Source organism: Oncorhynchus kisutch, linkage group LG4 (assembly GCF_002021735.2).
Source record: "Oncorhynchus kisutch isolate 150728-3 linkage group LG4, Okis_V2, whole genome shotgun sequence".
Classification (NCBI taxonomy): domain Eukaryota; kingdom Metazoa; phylum Chordata; class Actinopteri; order Salmoniformes; family Salmonidae; genus Oncorhynchus; species Oncorhynchus kisutch.
This window is the reverse complement of record NC_034177.2, coordinates 23,332,389-23,354,304: the sequence shown is the minus strand read 5'-3', so window position 1 is coordinate 23,354,304 and position 21,916 is coordinate 23,332,389. Positions and strand designations below refer to the sequence as shown.

The 21,916-nt window shown below is 43.2% G+C and overlaps 1 protein-coding gene across 2 annotated transcripts in view; it reads right to left on the bottom strand.

Moving 5' to 3' along the window:
• Positions 1–1,474: 1,474 nt before the first annotated feature.
• The window catches only part of LOC109889249 (junctophilin-3-like), a 35,539-nt gene continuing 15,097 nt past the window's right edge, over positions 1,475–21,916 (bottom strand). The window contains exons 3-5 of one of the 2 annotated variants that reach the window (XM_020480551.2): positions 10,288–10,412; positions 5,825–6,834; positions 1,475–4,766 (exon numbers count right to left, since the gene is read on the bottom strand). In XM_020480551.2, coding sequence (XP_020336140.1) covers positions 4,686–4,766; positions 5,825–6,834; positions 10,288–10,412 — 1,216 coding nt within the window. In that variant the 3' untranslated portion in view covers positions 1,475–4,685. The remainder of the gene's footprint in view (positions 4,767–5,824; positions 6,835–10,287; positions 10,413–21,916) is intronic. The other variant, XM_031822679.1, reaches the window with a different exon arrangement.

Genomic DNA, 21,916 nt, shown 5'->3' with positions numbered 1-21,916 from the left:
TACCTCCTCCAATAGATTTAGAGGAATGACCCATAATCCTCTTCTAGTGGTGGGACACGGCTAAACTCCACACAGTGATTTTATTACAGTAATCTCTGGTGAAATTGGCTTAGCTTCCCTTCAGACAGCAAGCAGACAGGGAGGCAATCAGAGACACAACAAGACATACAGAGAGCTGCAATGAGAACAAGACAGTGGTTCCAGAGTCTGGCAACAGAGCAACAGAGAAAGGGCTTACTGGGAGTTGACAGCAGTGCAGGTTGACATTTATTGTCAAGAGTCATGTCCTGGAGGCAGAACTGAGCGATTTCCCCTTAGATAGACCAGCTGCAAAGTCAAAATTGGCTATATTGTAAACATTTATGAAAACAAAAAATATATATTTTTGGTCTTCATTTAAGGTTAGGCATTAAGGTTAGCAGTGTGGTTAAGGTTAGGGTTAGGTTTAAAATCATATTTTATGACTTTGTGGCTGTTCCAGGCTAATAACCACTCTGCAGAGCTGCCTCCAGAACAAGATTCATGACCGAAAACACTAACCTGCAACAGGGGTACGACACTACTAGCAATACAAACTGTGCTATGATTTACCAGTATAGTAAGATAACAAGATACAGTATTATTTTTATGTAAGCTGCAGCCTGTTGATCTTCATTGTGTGGTCTTGCTGTCTGATGTAGCAACATACAGTATAGGACACACACACACACACACACACACGAGCAGGCACGGACACACACACACAGTGTAATGTTATTGACAGGTAGCCAGTATAAACCAAGGTGGAATGCACCATTTAAATTCTATTCAAGGGGAATTGTTGTCTGTGCTTCATCAGCTATTCTTCTCTGCATTATTGTAATCCAGCAGCATAGTACAGAAAGAAGGCTAGAGAAGGGAGAGTATAGAGGAATAGTTCACATTGAAATGGCATAGAGGCAAGACTGATTAAAGGGAAATTAAAGTGTGTTGAGTTTGATACAGCATTTTCCTCTGCCTTTTCCCTTTTTTATCACTCTCTCTTTTATTGAGAAGATGGGTTCCAGATGGGTCCCAGATGGGTCCCAGGAAACTAGCCCCACCCCCATATGTCTGACCACACCCCTCACGTGAAAGAGAGGAATACTAAATCATGGTGGCCATGGTGACCCCCCTCCAATGGTGCAGTTTGAAGTAGCAGTTTGGTTTACTCCCTCTGCATCTTTATCATACTTTGGTATCTAACATGTTGTATACCTTAACAGTTTAACAATATGCTGTGTAAACCTGCATACACATGCATTGCGCATGCGCAAACACACACCCTGGAAAACACACACACAAAATGCATTTTATAGCTGATATCATCAGTACTGTTTCTGTATATGGAAAGAATTGAGTGAATAATACAATATCAAAGTTGGAGAAGATCTGAGCAAAATAAGACTTGAAGAAAGAGGGAGAAGACAAGGATTCAATAACCACAAACAATGAGTTTTCTTTCAAACACTTTCATTATTTTCTCCACATAACTCAAAAACAAACAGACCCCCAAAAAGTTAATAAATTAAAGAGGAGAGGAGAGAGAAAAAGAACTGGGCATGCTTGGGCATGCGATGGGCTCTCAAGGTGATGGGTACTTCCAGTCGGAATGGTAGAAAAACCACAGGAACAGATAGATCACCTCTGCACCTCTCAGCATCAAGACCCGCTGGACCAATATTCATAGTTGTTCTTTGAATCAGTGAACCATTTCCCATAATATGCCTTAACCATCTTACAGTATCAGTCCAGTTTCCAACAGTACCTCAGTAAGTCAAGACTGGGGGAGCAAACCACAGGAGGTTGGTGGCACCTTAATTGGGGAGGATGGGCTCGTGGTAATGACTGGAGCGGAATTAGTGGAATGGCATAAAATACATCAAACACATGGTTTCCATGTGTTTGTTGCAACTCCATTTACTCCGATACAGCCATTATTATGAGCCGTCCTCCCCTCAGCAGCCTCCACTGGCGCAAACGTTCTTGAAAAATATAACTCCAAGCATTTGGCCCCAGCTTTCTTCCTTCACATCGGCAGCTCTGTTTGACTTTGCTGGATAGAGAAACGGAGAGGTATGGGAGGAAGAGAAGAGAGCACACATACTGTAGATTGTGAATGATTACTGACTGGAGGACCAGGACAATCAGGAGGGAGTACTAGCCCATTACAGACATGCTATAAATGTCTCAGAGTCTTTGAGTTAGTTAGCCAGCTATAAAAAGATACACAAAACATTTCTCTCTTAGTTTGTCTGTTTTTTTCCCTCTGTTGTTTAGTTCCATCTGAGATGTGGGCTTGGTCATGGAGAAGCAGTGGGATGCAGTAGACTGTCTGATTCCTTTACTGTACCGTACTATAGCTCCAGCCCAGGCTATCCTATGGAAGATTCTGCTTCTCAGAACAGTACTGGACAACACCTGGAAAGCTTCTGCTTGCTCACAACTAAGAGGAAATTGTCAAAGCCAGTAAAAGACAACCTTTCCTCATTGGGATGACATTTTAAAATGTTTTTATTTTCTTTCGTTTTTTTCTTTAAAAAAAATGTATACAAATCTAAAACATACTTGACCATGCATTTTAGAATATATTTTTTTTCTTACTTTATAAAACAAGGCAGTTGGCGTTTTTTCAGACATCTTGCAAATAGCTAAAAATTTTGATGATTTTTTTCTGTCTTGGGAAATCGTTGTTTTGAAAGCAGCAGTTTGAAATGTAACAGTCTCTGAACTTGTACTTGGGCACACCCGTCTCTTACTGTACGGCGAGCCAGTGGCTCCAGACCAGGTGTGTGGGGTGAGGTTTGGGTAGAAACCTTTAGTCATTATACTGTAATGAGAAAGAGAAAGAGAGAGAGACTCTGTTGGGGCCAAAGGGGCAGTTAGATGACAACTGACAGAATGTCATGCTCTATAGTCCTCATATGAAGTTCAACCTGTATATTAAAGACCAGAGAGGTACTGATGAAGTTGGTTGGAATGTCAATATTTTATACAAATCTAGCGTATAATAACTCCACTGGACAGACGTGCATGAGTATTGTACCTGTTGTGTACATGAGTATTGTACCTGTTGTGTACATGAGTATTGTACCTGTTGTGTACATGAGTATTGTAACTGTTGTGTACATGGAATTGTACAGTGTGTGTGTGTTTGAGAGTTCTTTCCTTTCGATCATGATTTCCTTTTGTTGTTTCCTTTTGTAGACTACAGAGAGAATCTTTTACATTAGAGACTTTTGTTGTAGACTACAGAGAGAATCTTTTACATTAGAGACTTTTGTTGTAGACTACAGAGAGAATCTTTTACATTAGAGACTTTTGTTGTCAACTATAGAGAGAATATTTTACATTAGAGACTTTTGTTGTCAACTATAGAGAGAATCTTTTACATTAGAGACCTGGATGAAGTCCTTTCAGACAGAACTATTCCTACTCCGGTTGCGGACGGATTAGAGTTGATAAAGAGTAGATCCTCGTGCATGTTTCAATCTTGGTAACCCAAGTTGCTAAATTTACAAACGGTTTACTAACATAGATAGGTATGGTGTTATAGTTGTTAGAGGCAAATTTGTATTGGTCATCCTGGTTTTTCAGATTGTAAACATGTCCTGTTGCTGACCAGATTCTGTACTTGCAAAAGTTTTGCAGCCCTATTTTTATTTAATCATATTTTCATGAAAGAAAGAAACAAAATGAAGTCTTGGTGGAAATGGTTGGTTGTTAGGATTTGGGGAGCACGGTGGGGTATAAAATGAAAGGAGAGTTACATGAAACAAGGAAAAGAGGGTAACAAGATATGGTGTGATGTCATGAGTGGACTACCGGGAAGGGGAAAGATGGGTGGTGAGAGGCTGAACTTATAATCGTGAAGGGGAACAACGTGCCAGAAGGGTGATATGTGCAGGGGTAGAGGATGGGGTGGGTTCGGAGGGCACTGGGTAGGACAGGGGACAGGGGGCCGTTTCCCATCCCTTTGAACCTTGTATTACTGGGTGGACAACACCTGTGTTCAAATACTACTTGAAATCTTTCAAATACTTTCATCATTTGCTTGGGCCTGCCTCGACTGTCAGGTAGGCATGGTTTTGCACTTTTGGGACTTTTCTATTATTTCCACTGCAACAGGTAAGCTCAATCAAGCACAGATACAGTATTTAAAAATATTATTAAATCGTATTTGAACCCAGGTCAGGTGGACACAGTCACAACCAGAGTAGATACATTATCTTCTGCCTCATTTGACCCACTACACCATCATACAGGCAGTGCCACCACTCATCTGAGTCTACCACCAGAAACAAACTCAATCAAAAGAACATCAGCAATATCAACAGAGAGAAAAGGCAATTAAGGAATACAAAATAATATATATTAACATGTCATATGTGAGCAAATTAATCATTTTAATTATACGTTTTTAAACTATGATTTAAGAAGAAAAACAGGTCATTTCAGGGAGAGAAATCCAAAATGTTTTGCAGATGTTTTGCAGATAACTGCTTATCTGAAATCTGGGCATTGGGAACCATCTTTATCCCCATATTGTTTATCCTCTTACTATATTCTTTACAGAAGTGTCAAATGGTCAAGGTCTGGTTACTGATAGTCCTGATAATACTCATAATAATGTATAATCATAAAAGGAATCAATAGGCAATACATGTTTAAATAAAAAAGTGGATAAACAAAATTGCGACTCCAATGTTGAGCAAAATCACCATGACGACCAGAATTGAGCTGGAGCTCTGTGGAGGAGGGAGGGAGAGAATAGAACATGTTCATTCAGACTTTCACTAACGTAAACACACACACACACACACACACACACACACACACACACACACACACACACACACACACACACACACACACACACACACACACACACACACACACACACACACACACACACACACACACACACACACACACACACACACAGCTCTGCCTTAACACACAAGCAAATACACAGCTAATGTGTACTTTCTTTTATTTTGGTATTTACTCTGTATAATTAGGTTCATTTGAGAGATACAATATTTTCAAGTGAGTCTCTGTGTCATTGAGAGCCAGCATGTCTAAACAGCAGACTGTTAGTGAAATCTAACTGATGTACTGTAACACTGTCATGGAAAATGTGCAGGACTGGATCTATTGTACAAGGTAGAAAGCATCACAAATGACCGATGTAATTATCAAAGCAATTGAGTCCATAGTATGATATCTAAAATATTTAGAATAAAATATATCATAGTGTTAAAATATATCATAGTGGGATCTTTGTCCAAGAGTGTTTTACAATGTGATCACTTGCAGAATCTACGTCTGTGTCTCATGTCTTACACAAGTTCGCTGCATTACTTGCCTCACTGCGGTTGCAAACACCCCCCCCCCCTCCTCCAGTCACCATCACACGCCCACTTATTGGCTACCGCTGAAGCAAGGCATAACCTGTTCCCTAGCAACAGAGCGTGGGGCAGCCAATGCGGGGCTGCTTTGTGGAAGGAGCTACTTTGCCAATCTGCTGTTACTAAGGTGCTGGGAGTACAGTGGGAGATAGCTAGCTGAGGCTGTGGTGCGGTGGAGGGGACTGTGGGAGGTTAGAAGCCCAACCAAGGTGTCTGTGTTTTGTAGAGCACCTGCCTATCAGGAGACTACACCAGGGCCTGGGATGCTCCCACTTGCTACCTTACACATAAGAGTGATTACCCATGCATGTGTATTTTCTGCATGTGTGCACACAATAATAAATTACATGACTAAATGTGACTATGAATGTGTGGTTGAGAGGAGGACTCCTTACCGAGTTTGCTTTGAGCTGGGTCAGTTTCTTGTCATCGTCGTGTTCTAGTGCAATGGGTGAGGATTTCTGTGGGGGGGAGAGGGTGAGATCCCTGCGCAGAGGCCTAGCCTCCAGCTTGTCCTCCTTGCGCAGACTGTCCATCTTTTGCATTGAGTCTGGGGCCGGTCCCTCCTTGCCCTCTTTACCCTCCCGCGCCCCTGAAGGCCGTGCCGCCTCCATGTCTCTGCCCTCCCTGGCCTCCCGGCTCTTACTAGGCCGCTGTCTCTGCAGCGTGTGGGAGTGGGCTTCGCCCCCGTGACCATGGCCCTCCTCTCCCAGCCCATAGGGCTTCTGGGAGTTGGAGTCCATTGGCTGCAGTGGCCTCATCTCCATCTCGTAGTTGCTCAGCTTCTCCTCATCCTGCTCCAGCAGTCGTGTGTCACCGCTGTGCGTCCGCTGGGACCTCCACGATGCTGATGGGCAGTCCGACCACCGGTCCCTGGAGGCCTTGTGATTGGACGAACCATGCTCTCGAGACTTGTGATTGGAGGAGGCGTGCTTGTGGCCGTGGCCATTTGTGCGCCCGCTGCCCCTGGCTTCCTCTTGGACAGAGGGGGTGGTAGAGCGATTTCTGCCCCAGCTGCCCCCCCTGCTGCCCCCTTTATAAGAGTGCTTGTCCTTGTCCTCACTCCAGCTGTTGGCCCTAAGGTACTCCCCCCCTCCTCGCCCCTCCATCAGCACCTGGATCTCCTGCCCACTACTGCCCCCTCCCCCACCGCCACCACCCCCAGCATCGTCCACAGCACTCTGCCGCAGGAAGCGAGCGTTCTTGGTGCAGTGTGGCTTGGTGGTGGCAGGGCTGCAGGGGGGCGAGGAGGGGTGGCTGGCCCCAGGGCTAAGGTCAGGGGTCAAGTTTGGGGGTGTAGTGCCCTTCATGTAGAGTTCAGGACTGTCTGGCCCTGTGCCACTGGAGACCACCTCAATGTCGTTCTCACTGGAGTTCTGATGTTTTGGCCTTTGGACCTCTACTCCTGACCAACAGAGACACAGAGAGAGAGACACAGACAGAGACACAGAGAGAGAGACACACAGACAGAGACACAGAGAGAGAGACACAGACAGAGACACAGAGAGAGAGAGAGAGACACACAGACAGAGACACAGAGAGAGAGACACAGACAGGGACACGAGAGAGAGAGAGACACAGACAGAGAGAGAGAGACACAGACAGAGACACAGACAGAGACACGAGAGAGACAGACAGAAAGAGAGACAGACAGAGAGAAACACAGACAGAGACACAACAGAGAGACAGAGAGTCAGGACAGCATGACACACAATGTTGGAATAGTCCCATTTCAAAGTGAATGATTTAGAGTTATTACATTGGGATGGTCCCATTTCAAAGGGAATGATTGAGAGTTATTACGTTGGGGTGGTCCCATTTCAAAGTAAATGATTTATAGTTATTACATTGGGATGGTCCCATTTCAAAGTAAATGATTGAGAGTTATTAGGTTGGGATGGTCCCATTTCAAAGTAAATGATTGAGAGTTATTAGGTTGGGATGGTCCCATTTCAAAGTGAATGATTTATAGTTATTACGTTGGGATGGTCCCATTTCAAAGTAAATGATTGAGAGTTATTAGGTTGGGATGGTTCCTTTTCAAAGTGAATGATTTAGAGTTATTACGTTGGGATGGTTCCTTTTCAAAGTGAATGATTTATAGTTATTACGTTGGGATGGTCCCATTTCAAAGTGAATGATTTAGAGTTACATTGGGATAGTACCTTTTCAAAGTGAATGATTTAGAGTTATTATGTTGGGATGGTCCCATTTCAAAGTGAATGATTTAGAGTTATTACGTTGGGATGGTCCCATTTCAAAGTGAATGATTTATAGTTATTACGTTGGGATGGTCCCATTTCAAAGTGAATGATTTAGAGTTACATTGGGATAGTACCTTTTCAAAGTAAATGATTTAGAGTTATTACGTTGGGATGGTCCCATTTCAAAGTGAATGATTTATAGTTATTACGTTGGGATGGTCCCATTTCAAAGTAAATGATTTAGAGTTATTACGTTGGGATGGTACCTTTTCAAAGTGAATGATTTAGAGTTATTATGTTGGGATGGTCCCATTTCAAAGTAAATGATTTATAGTTATTACGTTGGGATGGTACCTTTTCAAAGTGAATGATTTAGAGTTATTATGTTGGGATGGTCCCATTTCAAAGTAAATGATTTAGAGTTATTACGTTGGGATGGTACCTTTTCAAAGTGAATGATTTAGAGTTATTATGTTGGGATGGTCCCATTTCAAAGTGAATGATTTAGAGTTATTACGTTGGGATGGTCCCATTTCAAAGTGAATGATTGAGAGTTATTACGTTGGGATGGTCCCATTTCAAAGTGAATGATTTATAGTTATTACGTTGGGATGGTCTCTTTTCAAAGTGAATGATTTAGAGTTACATTGGGATAGTACCTTTTCAATGTGAATGATTTAGAGTTATTATGTTGGGATGGTCCCATTTCAAAGTGAATGATTTAGAGTTATTACGTTGGGATGGTCCCATTTCAAAGTAAATGATTTAAGAGTTATTAGGTTGGGATAGTCCCTTTTCAAAGTGAATGATTTAGAGTTATTACGTTGGGATGGTCCCATTTCAAAGGGAATGATTTATAGTTATTAGGTTGGGATGGTACCTTTTCAAAGTGAATGATTTGGAGTTATTACGTTGGGATGGTGCCATTTCAAAGTAAATGATTTAGAGTTATTAGGTTGGGATGGTCCCATTTCAAAGTAAATGATTTAGAGTTATTAGGTTGGGATGGTCCCATTTCAAAGTAAATTATTTAGAGTTATTAGGTTGGGATAGTCCCATTTCAAAGTGAATGATTTAGAGTTATTAGGTTGGGATGGTACCTTTTCAAAGTGAATGATTTAGAGTTATTAGGTTGGGATGGTCCCATTTCAAAGTGAATGATTTAGAGTTATTAGGTTGGGATGGTCCCATTTCAAAGTAAATGATTTAGAGTTATTAGGTTGGGATGGTCCCATTTCAAAGTGAATGATTTAGAGTTATTAGGTTGGGATGGTCCCATTTCAAAGTGAATGATTTAGAGTTATTAGGTTGGGATGGTCCCATTTCAAAGTAAATGATTTAGAGTTATTAGGTTGGGATGGTCCCATTTCAAAGTGAATGATTTAGAGTTCTCTTTGTTTTATATTCATGTTTGGACTTCAAGTCCAATCTCTGTGATATGGCCATGGCCAATTTACCCCATGAATGACATGAACAGCTGTACTGCTAACGTAAACCAGATGATGTCAGTATTATGTAAAGGAAATCAAAGGGACGTGCATTTGGAAGGAACCATTGCCCTTAAAATGACCTAATTTCCTTTCCTGAGATGCGTGTAGTTGATGTGCCCATTATATTATGCAATCATGCACACAACACAATAGAATAGAATACCTCTTAGACAGACAGACTATTCCTGACCACTCCTGTCCTGTCTTTAGACTAGACTCTGCCTCTTTTCAAGGTTTTTCAGTCAGCAGCACCAGAGAGAGAGGGGGGGCTGGTTAAGCATTCTACTCAGTTACGCCAGACACTCCTTTCTCTCTCTGCATTGCCTACCTTACCTCGCTGTCTCCCAGACGTCTGCACCCAGCCAGTCACAGCACTCACACAATCTTTACTCTGCTCAACAGGCAGCACAGCACGGCAAGGCACAGCACAACACGATCACTCTCCCTCTGAGCCTCAACAGTGCTCAATGTGCTAATTTATCATGTGCAAGTGCACAGATATTGTGTGCAAAGGGTTTTGTTGGCACATAAGAGCTTGGTGAAATGACCCGTTTCAGTTAAGACAAATGCTGTTGTTGTTGCTCTGAGGATAAACTCAGCCTCCTAGGGAATCTGTAACTGTGAGTCTTTATAATGTCATGACATTCAAAACAGCCATCAAGGTATTGTCAGGTACGTGGAACAAACAAACAAGCAAGGGAGAGTATATGTCAGGAAGTGTGTGTGTGTTTAAGAGTGTGTGTCAGTCAGCCTGCCTTGCGTGGGCTTGTTGGAAAGTTCATTGTTGACCTCCCTCCAGCTTCCTGTTGCTGCCTCCATCACTCATGACTTGCACTGCACTGTGGGTAACCGGTCCCATGGGGCACGAGCACATACAGTAGAGCACCCACATGCCTGCCACTGACACCTGATTGACTTGGCCATTCTCTTCTCTCTCTTGCCATTATTTACATGTTCAGGAGACATACTGTATGTTTATTCATATATGATGCAGTATGTATTTTCTCTCAGCGTTTCAAGTTGATAAAATAAAGTGACACTGTGAGTGCCAAATAGACTCAGGGCATTAGTGTATTGACATTTGTGGTTATAAAAAGACTGTGTGTGACAAAATTGGTGCTTCTGGTGTATTGATGGTTGTTATGGGGATGGTGGCACACTCACCGTTTTTGCGGTGCTGGAAGGAGGGGGAGAACTCTTTGGCCGTGACCCTGGCGAGGCGACACTCTTCCTGGGCCTTCTGGGCTGCTCCCATGGCCGCCTCTGCCTTCCCTCGTGCATGGGCTGTCCTGGTGGTGAGTAAATAATAATTCATTAAAGAATGCAACTGCAGGGAGCATGTTGCATGACTGACTTTGTGAGTGTACTGTACGTGCATTGGAATGTATAATATAATAGACAGCCAATTCCCATTTCTCCTGTGAGGTCAGACCCTCTAAGTCAGGGCTGCCCAATTCCAATGCTGGAGTATTTTCAAATAATTTCCTATAAATAGCCTACTATTTTAACATATTTTCAAATACTTATTTAAAATACTATTTTAAAATGCCTGGGTTAAATGGATGGGAGTGTATTTGAGTCTGTGTATTTCAGTATTTTCAAATACTTTCCAAGTGTATTTTCAAATAAATTCCAATATTCAACTACTTGTCTTTAAAAGTAACTGAAAAAACCTAAATATTATTTGAACCCAGAGCACGATACTACGAATCAAGTTTTAGGAGTTACCGAGGTAACTTTGGTCAAATCTGAGTTCAACTCGGGATAACCGGTACCACGAAAGTATCTCACCTTTTAGCCAGGTACATTTCTATGGCAATGAATCCTTCAGAACTAACCTGCTCTGGTGCAGGTGTCTGAGTATCTGAGCCTCGAGTTGAGGACCAATGAAATCAAATTCTCTCCCTCTCGCAAAGATTGCGTCATCATCCACTTCATTCGAGGAAGATGACTGATTAAATATTTTTTAAATTAAAAGTTTTTTTTGTGTGTTAAAAAATAGTAATGTTGAAATACCTATCACATTACACATTTAGTAATGACAGAATGCACTTGAAACTTCATACAGTAAAACCTTTGTATGACAATACAATTATTTTGCTGAAAGGAGTGGGAAAAATGTACTTGTGCAATGATAAGCACACCAAAGATGACCTTAACAATAAGTAATAAAATAAATACCTCACTTCTAAAAGCCTATTTCACACTATAGCCTGCTGAATTGAAAAGATGAATTATAATCACTTAATAATTCACATTTCCTGTGGCTGCAGGATTATTTCCCTTCTGTATCAAACTGGCTCAAATTGAGATCCTACATCTGTAGCTTCCATCGTAGTATACCCTTCTGGTATGTGACAGATAGCCCCATACTGACATCTGTTTCTGTGTCACACTACTGTGGTCTCATAAAAATAATAGAGGCCTGATGATAATGTGCAATCCCTTCAAATGGATAATTCCGTTTTAGCTCGTATGACATAAACCCACGTCTAGAGGAGAACATACGGTGCTTTCCCAATCCTTTTGCCTTTACCATTCTTTCTAGTCTCTCTCTCTGAACCCTCTATTTTGTCTCTTTCCTTTTCTATTTCCCTCTCTCCTCCTTGTTTGTGCAGGAACTATCTTGGTGCAGTATTGCATGTCGATGGTTATTGATTTTTTTTGCCTGTGTTTCTTTTTGCTTCTGTCTCTCTTCACCCTGGCACTAGAGCTCACAGCACTGTGTGTGTGTGTGTGTGTGTATATGTGTGTGTGTGTGTGTGTGTGTGTGTGTGTGTCCGTCCGTCCGTCCATCCGTCCGTCCGTCCGTCCGTCCGTAGTAGTGTGTGAGTAATAGTCTGTAAAAGTTTCTGTTTGTTCATTTTAGATAGCCGTGTGTGGACAGTGTTGGCTGGCCTGGTGTGTTTGGTAGGGACACATTAGTGGGTGTTAGAGAGGGGTGTGGTGAGGGGGTAAGCTGAGGTGAGCTGAGAGGGGGATAGAGCTCCTCATCCTGCTCTACCGGGGACCAGCCCTCTCCTGGACCGTTGTCCTAGCAACTGCAGGAGCAAGGGAGTGAGAAACATAGTGAGAGAGAGGGAGGGGATAGGAATCTTCCATTCAGTGTTACTGTGCCCCAGAGCACTGCATGAGTTACTTTACAGCTTCATCATTTAGAAAGAATGCAGTGATCACCCCACCACTCACTGACACACACACACACACTCACACACACACACACACACACACACACACACACACACACACACACACACACACACACACACACACACACACACACACACACACACACACACACACACACACACACACACACACACACACACACACACACACACACACACACACACACACACACACACGCTAGCACATGTGCTGGCATGTAAGGCAGATATGGATTTGATTCTCTGTCTATTTATATCACACCAAGCCACAGCAGTAAGAACACCACTTCTGATTTCACAGAGACACTAATCATTCTATGACATCAGACACACACAGGACTTTTTGCCTGCACCCCTCATCTCTCCTAATACACCTTCTTACTTTCATGCGTGCGCACGTGCACACATGAACAGAAGTTATTTCACCGCTCTCTGACTCTCACAATGCACAATGTCTCGACCTCTTGAACCATCTTTCTCATGCAAACACAGACATGTTTTCTCACACAACCTGCACTCACCTTGTAACACACAAGTAAAGACAAACGCCCTCCTCCCCACCTCCACTCTAGCAGACATTTAGAGAATTAACTTCCTCTCACACCGTTATCTATCTAACACATGAATTCACACAGAATATATTTGTCTTGAGAAGCTGCTAGCTAATCTTATGTTAATGGGAAAGGGGCCATGCTTATAAAATCTTAAGTAACCTAGAATGGTCTGACTAAGGCATGACCTGAGCCGTCTGGGGAATAGGGTGCCATTTGGGACACAAAGAGAGTCTCACTAATCCTCAGGATGACACACATAAGGAGCCTCTTTTTAATAAGTTGCATCAAGATGGAGTTGAACAGAGCCGGAGACAATTCATGCTTGTTTCTGGTATCAATGTCTCATCAGCAGCACATGACGCAGGGACTCTGATAAAACACATTTACCCTATTAACTTCTCATGAACATCTCTTTCTGTCCTACTGTGGTCTCTTTCTGTCCTACTGTGGTCTCTTTCTGTCCTACTGTGGTCTCCTTCTGTCCTACTGTGGTCTCTTTCTGTCCTACTGTAGTCTCTTTCTGTCCTACTGTGGTCTCGTTCTGTCCTACTGTGGTCTCTTTCAGTCCTACTGTGGTCTCCTTCTGTCCTACTGTGGTCTCTTTCTGTCCTACTGTGGTCTCTTTCTGTCCTACTGTGGTCTCTTTCTGTCCTACTGTGGTCTCTTTCTGTCCTACTGTGGTCTCTTTCAGTCCTACTGTGGTCTCTTTCTGTCCTACTGTGGTCTCTTTCAGTCCTACTGTGGTCTCCTTCTGTCCTACTGTGGTCTCTTTCTGTCCTACTGTGGTCTCTTTCTGTCCTACTGTGGTCTCTTTCTGTCCTACTGTGGTCTCTTTCTGCCCTACTGTGGTCTCTTTCTGTCCTACTGTGGTCTCTTTCTGTCCTACTGTGGTCTCTTTCAGTCCTACTGTGGTCTCCTTCTGTCCTACTGTGGTCTCTTTCTGTCCTACTGTGGTCTCTTTCTGTCCTACTGTGGTCTCTTTCTGTCCTACTGTGGTCTCTTTCAGTCCTACTGTGGTCTCTTTCAGTCCTACTGTGGTCTCTTTCAGTCCTACTGTGGTCTCATTCTGTCCTACTGTGGTCTCTTTCTGTCCTACTGTGGTCTCTTTCAGTCCTACTGTGGTCTCCTTCTGTCCTACTGTGGTCTTCTTTCTGTCCTACTGTGGTCTCTTTCAGTCCTACTGTGGTCTCCTTCTGTCCTACTGTGGTCTTCTTTCTGTCCTACTGTGATCTCTTTCAGTCCTACTGTGGTCTCCTTCTGTCCTACTGTGGTCTCTTTCTGTCCTACTGTGGTCTCTTTCAGTCCTAATGTGGTCTCCTTCTGTCCTACTGTGGTCTTCTTTCTGTCCTACTGTGGTCTCTTTCAGTCCTACTGTGGTCTCCTTCTGTCCTACTGTGGTCTTCTTTCTGTCCTACTGTGGTCTCTTTCTGTCCTACTGTGGTCTCTTTCTGTCCTACTGTGGTCTCTTTCAGTCCTACTGTGGTCTCCTTCTGTCCTACTGTGGTCTCTTTCTGTCCTACTGTGGTCTCTTTCTGTCCTACTGTGGTCTCTTTCTGTCCTACTGTGGTCTCTTTCAGTCCTACTGTGGTCTCCTTCTGTCCTACTGTGGTCTCTTTCTGTCCTACTGTGGTCTCTTTCTGTCCTACTGTGGTCTCTTTCTGTCCTACTGTGGTCTCTTTCAGTCCTACTGTGGTCTCTTTCAGTCCTACTGTGGTCTCTTTCAGTCCTACTGTGGTCTCATTCTGTCCTACTGTGGTCTCTTTCTGTCCTACTGTGGTCTCTTTCAGTCCTACTGTGGTCTCCTTCTGTCCTACTGTGGTCTTCTTTCTGTCCTACTGTGGTCTCTTTCAGTCCTACTGTGGTCTCCTTCTGTCCTACTGTGGCCTTCTTTCTGTCCTACTGTGATCTCTTTCAGTCCTACTGTGGTCTCCTTCTGTCCTACTGTGGTCTCTTTCTGTCCTACTGTGGTCTCTTTCAGTCCTAATGTGGTCTCCTTCTGTCCTACTGTGGTCTTCTTTCTGTCCTACTGTGGTCTCTTTCAGTCCTACTGTGGTCTCCTTCTGTCCTACTGTGGTCTTCTTTCTGTCCTACTGTGGTCTCTTTCTGTCCTACTGTGGTCTCTTTCTGTCCTACTGTGGTCTCTTTCAGTCCTACTGTGGTCTCCTTCTGTCCTACTGTGGTCTCTTTCTGTCCTACTGTGGTCTCTTTCTGTCCTACTGTGGTCTCTTTCAGTCCTACTGTGGTCTCCTTCTGTCCTACTGTGGTCTCTTTCTGTCCTACTGTGGTCTCTTTCTGTCCTACTGTGGTCTCTTTCAGTCCTACTGTGGTCTCCTTCTGTCCTACTGTGGTCTCTTTCTGTCCTACTGTGGTCCCTTTCTGTCCTACTGTGGTCTATTTCAGTCCTACTGTGGTCTCCTTCTGTCCTACTGTGGTCTCTTTCTGTCCTACTGTGGTCTCTTTCTGTCCTACTGTGGTCTCTTTCTGTCCTACTGTGGTCTCTTTCAGTCCTACTGTGGTCTCTTTCAGTCCTACTGTGGTCTCTTTCTGTCCTACTGTGGTCTCTTTCAGTCCTACTGTGGTCTCCTTCTGTCCTACTGTGGTCTCTTTCTGGCCTACTGTGGTCTCTTTCTGTCCTACTGTGGTCTCCTTCTGTCCTACTGTGGTCTTCTTTCTGTCCTACTGTGGTCTCTTTCAGTCCTACTGTGGTCTCCTTCTGTCCTACTGTGGTCTTCTTTCTGTCCTACTGTGATCTCTTTCAGTCCTACTGTGGTCTTCTTTCTGTCCTACTGTGGTCTCTTTCAGTCCTACTGTGGTCTCCTTCTGTCCTACTGGTCTGACCAATCGGATTCCACGCTTCAAGATTGCTTCGATCATGTGGACTGGGATTTGTTCCGCATTGTGGCGAACAACAACATTGATAAATACGCTGATTTGGTCAGCGGGTTTATTAGCAAATGCATCGGCGATGTCGTAACCACAGCGTCTATTAAAACATTCCCAAAACAGAAACCGTGGATTGATGGCAGCATTTGTGCAAAACTGAAAGCACGAACCCCTGCTTTTAATCAGGGCAATGTGACCGGAAACATGACCGAATACAAACAGTGTAGCTATTCCCTCCGCAATCAATCAAACAAGCTAAGCCTCAGTATAGAGACAAAGTAGAGTCGCAATTCAACTGCTCAGAAACGAGAGGTATGTGGCAGGGTCTACAGTCAATCACGGACTACAAAAAGAAAACCAGCCCCGTCACGGACCCCGATGTCTTGCTCCCCCAGACAGAACAACTTCTTTGCTCACTTTGAGGACAATACAGTGCCACTGACATGGCCCGCTACCAAAACCTGTGGGCTCTCCTTCACTGCAGCCAATGTGAGCAAAATATTTAAACGTGTCAACCCTCGCAAGGCTGCCAGCCCAGACAGCATCCCCAGCCGCGTCCTCAGAGCATGCACAGACCAGCTGGCTGGTGTGTTTACGGACATATTCAATCAAACCTTATCCCAGTCTGCTGTCCCCACATGCTTCAAGAGGGCCACTATTGTTCCTGTTCCCAAGAAAGCTAAGGTAACTGAGCTAAATGACTACCATCCCATAGCACTCAATTCCGTCATCATGAAGTGCTTTGAGAGACTAGTCAAGGACCATATCACCTCCACCCTACCTGACACCCTAGACCCACTCCAATTTGCTTACCGCCCCAATAGGTCCACAGATGACGCAATCGCAATCACACTGCACACTGCCCTAACCCATCTGGACAAGTGGAATACCTATGTGAGAATGCTGTTCATCGACTACAGTGCAGCATTTAACACCATAGTACCCTCCAAACTCATCATCAAGCTCGAGACCCTGGGTCTCGACCCCACCCTGTGCAACTGGGTCCTGGACTTCCTGACGGGCCGCCCCCAGGTGGTGAGGGTAGGTAACAACATCTCCACCCCACTGATCTTCAACACTGGGTCCCCACAAGGTTGCGTTCTCAGCCCTCTCCTGTACTCTCTGTTCACCCACGACTGCATGGCCATGCACGCCTCCAACTCAATCATCAAGTTTGCAGACGACACTACAGTGGTAGGCTTGATTACCAACAACGACGAGACGGCCTACAGGGAGGAGGTGAGGGCCCTTGGAGTGTGGTGTCAGGAAAATAACCTCACACTCAAAGTCAACAAAACAAAGGAGATGATTGTGGACTTCAGGATACAGCAGAGGGAGCACCGCCCTATCCACATTGACGGGACAGTAGTGGAGAGGGTAGAATGTTTTAAGTTCTTTGGCGTACACATCATGGACCAACTGAAATGGTCCAACCACACAGACAGCGTGGTGAAGAAGGCGCAGCAGCGCAACTACTCCTCCCACAACCGCAAGGCTCTCCAGAGGGTTGTGAGGTCTGCACAACGCATCACCAGGGGCAAACTACCTGCCCTCCAGGACACCTACAGCACCCGATGTCACAGGAAGGCCAAAAGGATCATCAAGGACAACAACCACCCGAGCCACTGCCTGTTCACCCCGCTATCATCCAGAAGGCGAGGTCTGAAAAACAGCTTCTATCTCAAGGCATTCAGACTGTTAAACAGCCATCACTAACATTGAGAGGCTGCTGTCAACATACTGACTCAACTCCAGCCACTTTAATAATGGAAACATGTATGTAATAAATGTATTTATTTATTTATTTATTTTTTATTTAACCAGGCAAGTCAGTTAAGAACACATTCTTATTTTCAATGACGGCCTGGGAACAGTGGGTTAACTGCCTGTTCAGGGGCAGAACGACAGATTTGTACCTTGTCAGCTCAGGGGTTTGAACTCACAACCTTCCGGTTACTAGTCCAACACTCTAACCACTAGGCTACGCTGCCGCCCCGTATCACTAGTCACTTTAAACAATCCACTTAATATAATGTTTACATACCCTACATTAGTCATCTCATATGTATATACTGTACACTATACCATCTACTGCATCTTGCCTATGCCGTTCTATACCATCACTCATTCATATATTTTTTTATGTACATATTCTTATTCATCCCTTTACACCTGTGTGTATAAGGTAGTTGTTGTGAAATTGTTAGGTTAGATTACTCATTGGATATTACTGCATTGTCAGAACTAGAAGCACAAGCATTTTTGCTACACTCACATTAACATCTGCTAACCATGTGTATGTGACAAATACAATTTGATTTGATTTACTGTGGTCTCTTTCTGTCCTACTGTGGTCTCTTTTTGCCCTACTGTGGTCTCCTTCTGTCCTACTGTGGTCTCCTTCTGTCCTACTGTGGTCTCCTTCTGTCCTACTGTAGTCTCTTTCTGTCCTACTGTGGTCTCTTTCTGTCCTACTGTGGTCTCCTTCTGTCCTACTGTGGTCTGCTTCTGTCATACTGTGGTCTCCTTCTGTCCTACTGTAGTCTCTTTCTGTCCTACTGTGGTCTCCTTCTGTCCTACTGTAGTCTCTTTCTGTCCTACTGTGGTCTCCTTCTGCCTCTGTTTGTGAGTATGTCTCTATCTCTCTCTCTCTCTGTGTGTGTGTGTGAGTGTTTGTTGTTATTTACCTATATTGTTCTGTGACTATGCATTATTTCTTGGTATCTTACCTCGAAGAGTAACCTTTGTCTTGGAGTTCTACAAGGAAAATACCTTTCCTCTCATAATATCTGGGTTAGCCTGTGTACTGTTTGCATCAGAGAACTGCTCTAGAGGCAATTCAAATGTTTAGCATAGAACGGTTGAGGTCAATCTCTTCTCACACGGTGTTCCTGGAAATGTGCAGCCCTGTCCTCACAGACAGAAGTATGTTACCCACATTCTCCTTACTGTATTTTATGACAGCTTTAAAGTCAAGCAGTGGCTGCTATTGTTCCTGAATACAAAATGATACCCCCATACCCCTGCTCTCATCCTTTCCTCTCTCTGTGCTACAGCCGTGCCACACTGAATCAGCTGACATGGGTTGAGATAAATGTATTATCCTGCTGCATCGAGGTGTAGATGCCCTCATCTATAATGAGTGTCCCTGTGTAGGTAGTTAGCTGTAGCCAGTGTGCCCTATTACTATATTTAAAAAAAGAAATATATGCAGACGCTCTTATCCAGAGAAACTTACAGGAGCGATTAGGGTTAAGTGCCTTTCTCAAGGGCCCATCGTCAGATTTGTCACCTAGTCGTCTTGTGGATTCAAACCACCTTCCGGTAACTGACCCAGTGCTCTTAACAGCCAGGCTACCTGTCGCCCTGTGTAGGTACTTAGCTGTAGCCAGTGTGCCTGGAAGAGTTTGATGAGCTTAAATAGGATTTGAGTTTTAGAACCAAATATAGCAAATGCATACCCTTGCATATACTGTATGTATGTGTAGAAACACAGACACAGACACACACATGAAAGTGTACAGATGCCCACAAAACGTAACATAGCTATGTAAAACAAGACTTAAGTCCATCGTTTTTAGAGTAATAGCCTTTGGGGTTGCATCCTATGATATAATAATGAATCGATATGCATAGTTAAGACTTTGGAGATCTTGGAAGAGTGTGCTGGGTGTGAAGGTTGTAAGCGTGGGTGTTTGAACATTTGTTTGCATGCACATATATTTATGTGCAAATTGTGTGTGTGTGTGTGTGTGTGTGTGTGTGTGGCGGCCAGCCTCCAGTTCAGCCTCCCTTGTCTCTCTCAGGCTGTCCGCCAATGCAGATATCACTCCCTGCCTCTGCTCTCTCTCTTTCTCTCTGTATCTCTGATATTCTCTCTCTTTCTTTCTCTATCTCCCGTCATGCCTTTCTCCCACCTCCCTCCAGGAGAAGGCTTCAACGGCCCAACACAGGAGTGCAAAAGAAAGTCAAGAAACAGGCAGATCACACAGGTATTCTGTTATCATAGCTTATGGCCTAATTGGGCTTTCTCTTTATCTCTCTCTGTCAACCACAAAAACACATACACACATGCACTTATGCACGGACACACATACACATGTGCATGCACGCACGCACACACACACGTCACACCCACACACACATATGAACAAATGCATACATGTTTTCAAATAATGATGTAATAGTTCATAGCCATGACACCATGACCGTGTATACCCACATCATTGATTGCCTCTACTGCTCACCCATCAATATAGACCCATCAAGGTTCCGGGCAACGTGTTTAAACAATCCATACCAGCCTCATTCAGACCCCAGTCTGGTTTGGTCAGGAAGAGGAACTCAGTATAATGGGCGATGCAGAGGTCCACATGCATGTGTGATATCCAAGAGCAACCAGCTATGTAATTCAACCCTAGTTTATAACTAATGTAGGTCAATGTTGCATTCTTTCAGTTCCTCAGTCCAGAAGGGGATACACAAACTAACAGTGGGGAACCGTGAGGGCCTTCTAAACCTTCAGAGAAGACCTAAGAATTTATAAAATAGTTGTTGTCATTTTTAAATATACACTTATACACTTAAAATATACACACGTTGAATTTCTATTTAATCTTTTCAATAATATTTCAATGGTATTCTGATTATATTATCCTTCTCAAGGATATTCTGACTGAAACTCTTCAGGTGGTTTTGGAAAGGAAAGGGTTAACACTGAAACAAACAAAAAAACTATCAGGATTTTTCTTTGTTGGTCTCTGGGGAGATAAATCTAGCTAGCTATGTCAGCCATTGGCTAGGCCCTCAGAAGCTAGATAGAAGGCATCTGCCATTCAACTGTATTTGGGTATAATTTAGGGGTAACAGTGGAATCAACCAATCACATTTTGACTTGGGTGGGACGGTTCTTACAAAAACGTATGGAAACTTCCAGCTTCTTGAAGGCGGACAGGTCACTGCAAAATAGCGAGCAGTAGTTTTCCCACGGTTTACCTAGCTAGCTTTTGTTGTAAGCTTGTTAAAAGTGTGTAGCAGCTGCAGCATGTGTTATCGAAGAGGATGTTGTTGCTAAATTGTTACTCTGGCTTCACCCTTTTCAAGATGAACTTTCAACAAGAAGTTATGTTTCAAATGATCATTGTCTGGTGAATGGAACAGTGTTTTTTTATTGCAGCTCGCTTGCTGTTGTTAGCTGTCTCTGAAAATAACTTACAGTATGTGTGTGAAACATTGTTGCATTTAAACTTTAGATTGATCGCTGGTTACTTTGTGTGGTGAACATGATGAAAAGTAATAGTTATACAATTTGATTGAGAAATGCTTAGCCTAATGGTTGTGTTTTTGTATTCTTATGATTGGGACCTACTGGCTTATTATGTCTGAGTGAATGAGCTTCTTGTCCTTTAACATCATGCCGTGTGAGACTGCTGTCTTTCTAGTGGCTCTATGTTTTTGGCTAATGGTGTTTCTGTATGCTACTGTACAATGTAGGCCTACAGTGTAAGCTACATGTGATAGCAGAGTTTGCTAAACAAATGACCTCCCGATACAAATCTTCATGATATCAGGCAATCACGCGAATGTCCCAAAGGTTGCGTGTTCGAAACTCATCACAGACAACTCTAGCATTTTAGCTAATTAGCATCTTTGCAACTACTTACTACTTTTTAGCTACTTTTTAGCTACTTACATGTTAGCTAACCTTAACCCTAACCTTAACCAAAACCTTAACCCTTAACCTTAACCCCAGCCTAGCTAATGTTAGCCACCTAGCCATCTAGCTAATGTTAGCCCCAACAAATTGGAATTTGTAACATTGCAAATTCCTAACATATTGTATGAATTGAAATTCATAACATATCATATGAATTGTAATTCGTAACATATCATATAAATTGTAATTCGTAACATATCATATAAATTGTAATTCGTAACATATCATATAAATTGTAATTCGTAACATATCATATAAATTGTAATTCGTAACATATCATATAAATTGTAATTCGTAACATATCATATAAATTGTAATTCGTAACATATCATATAAATTGTAATTCGTAACATATCATATAAATTGTAATTCGTAACATATCATATGAAATGGATGAGGGACATCCACAAATTAATACATATTATATACCATACCAAACGTAACAGATCATACTCCTGAGTGACGCAGCGGTC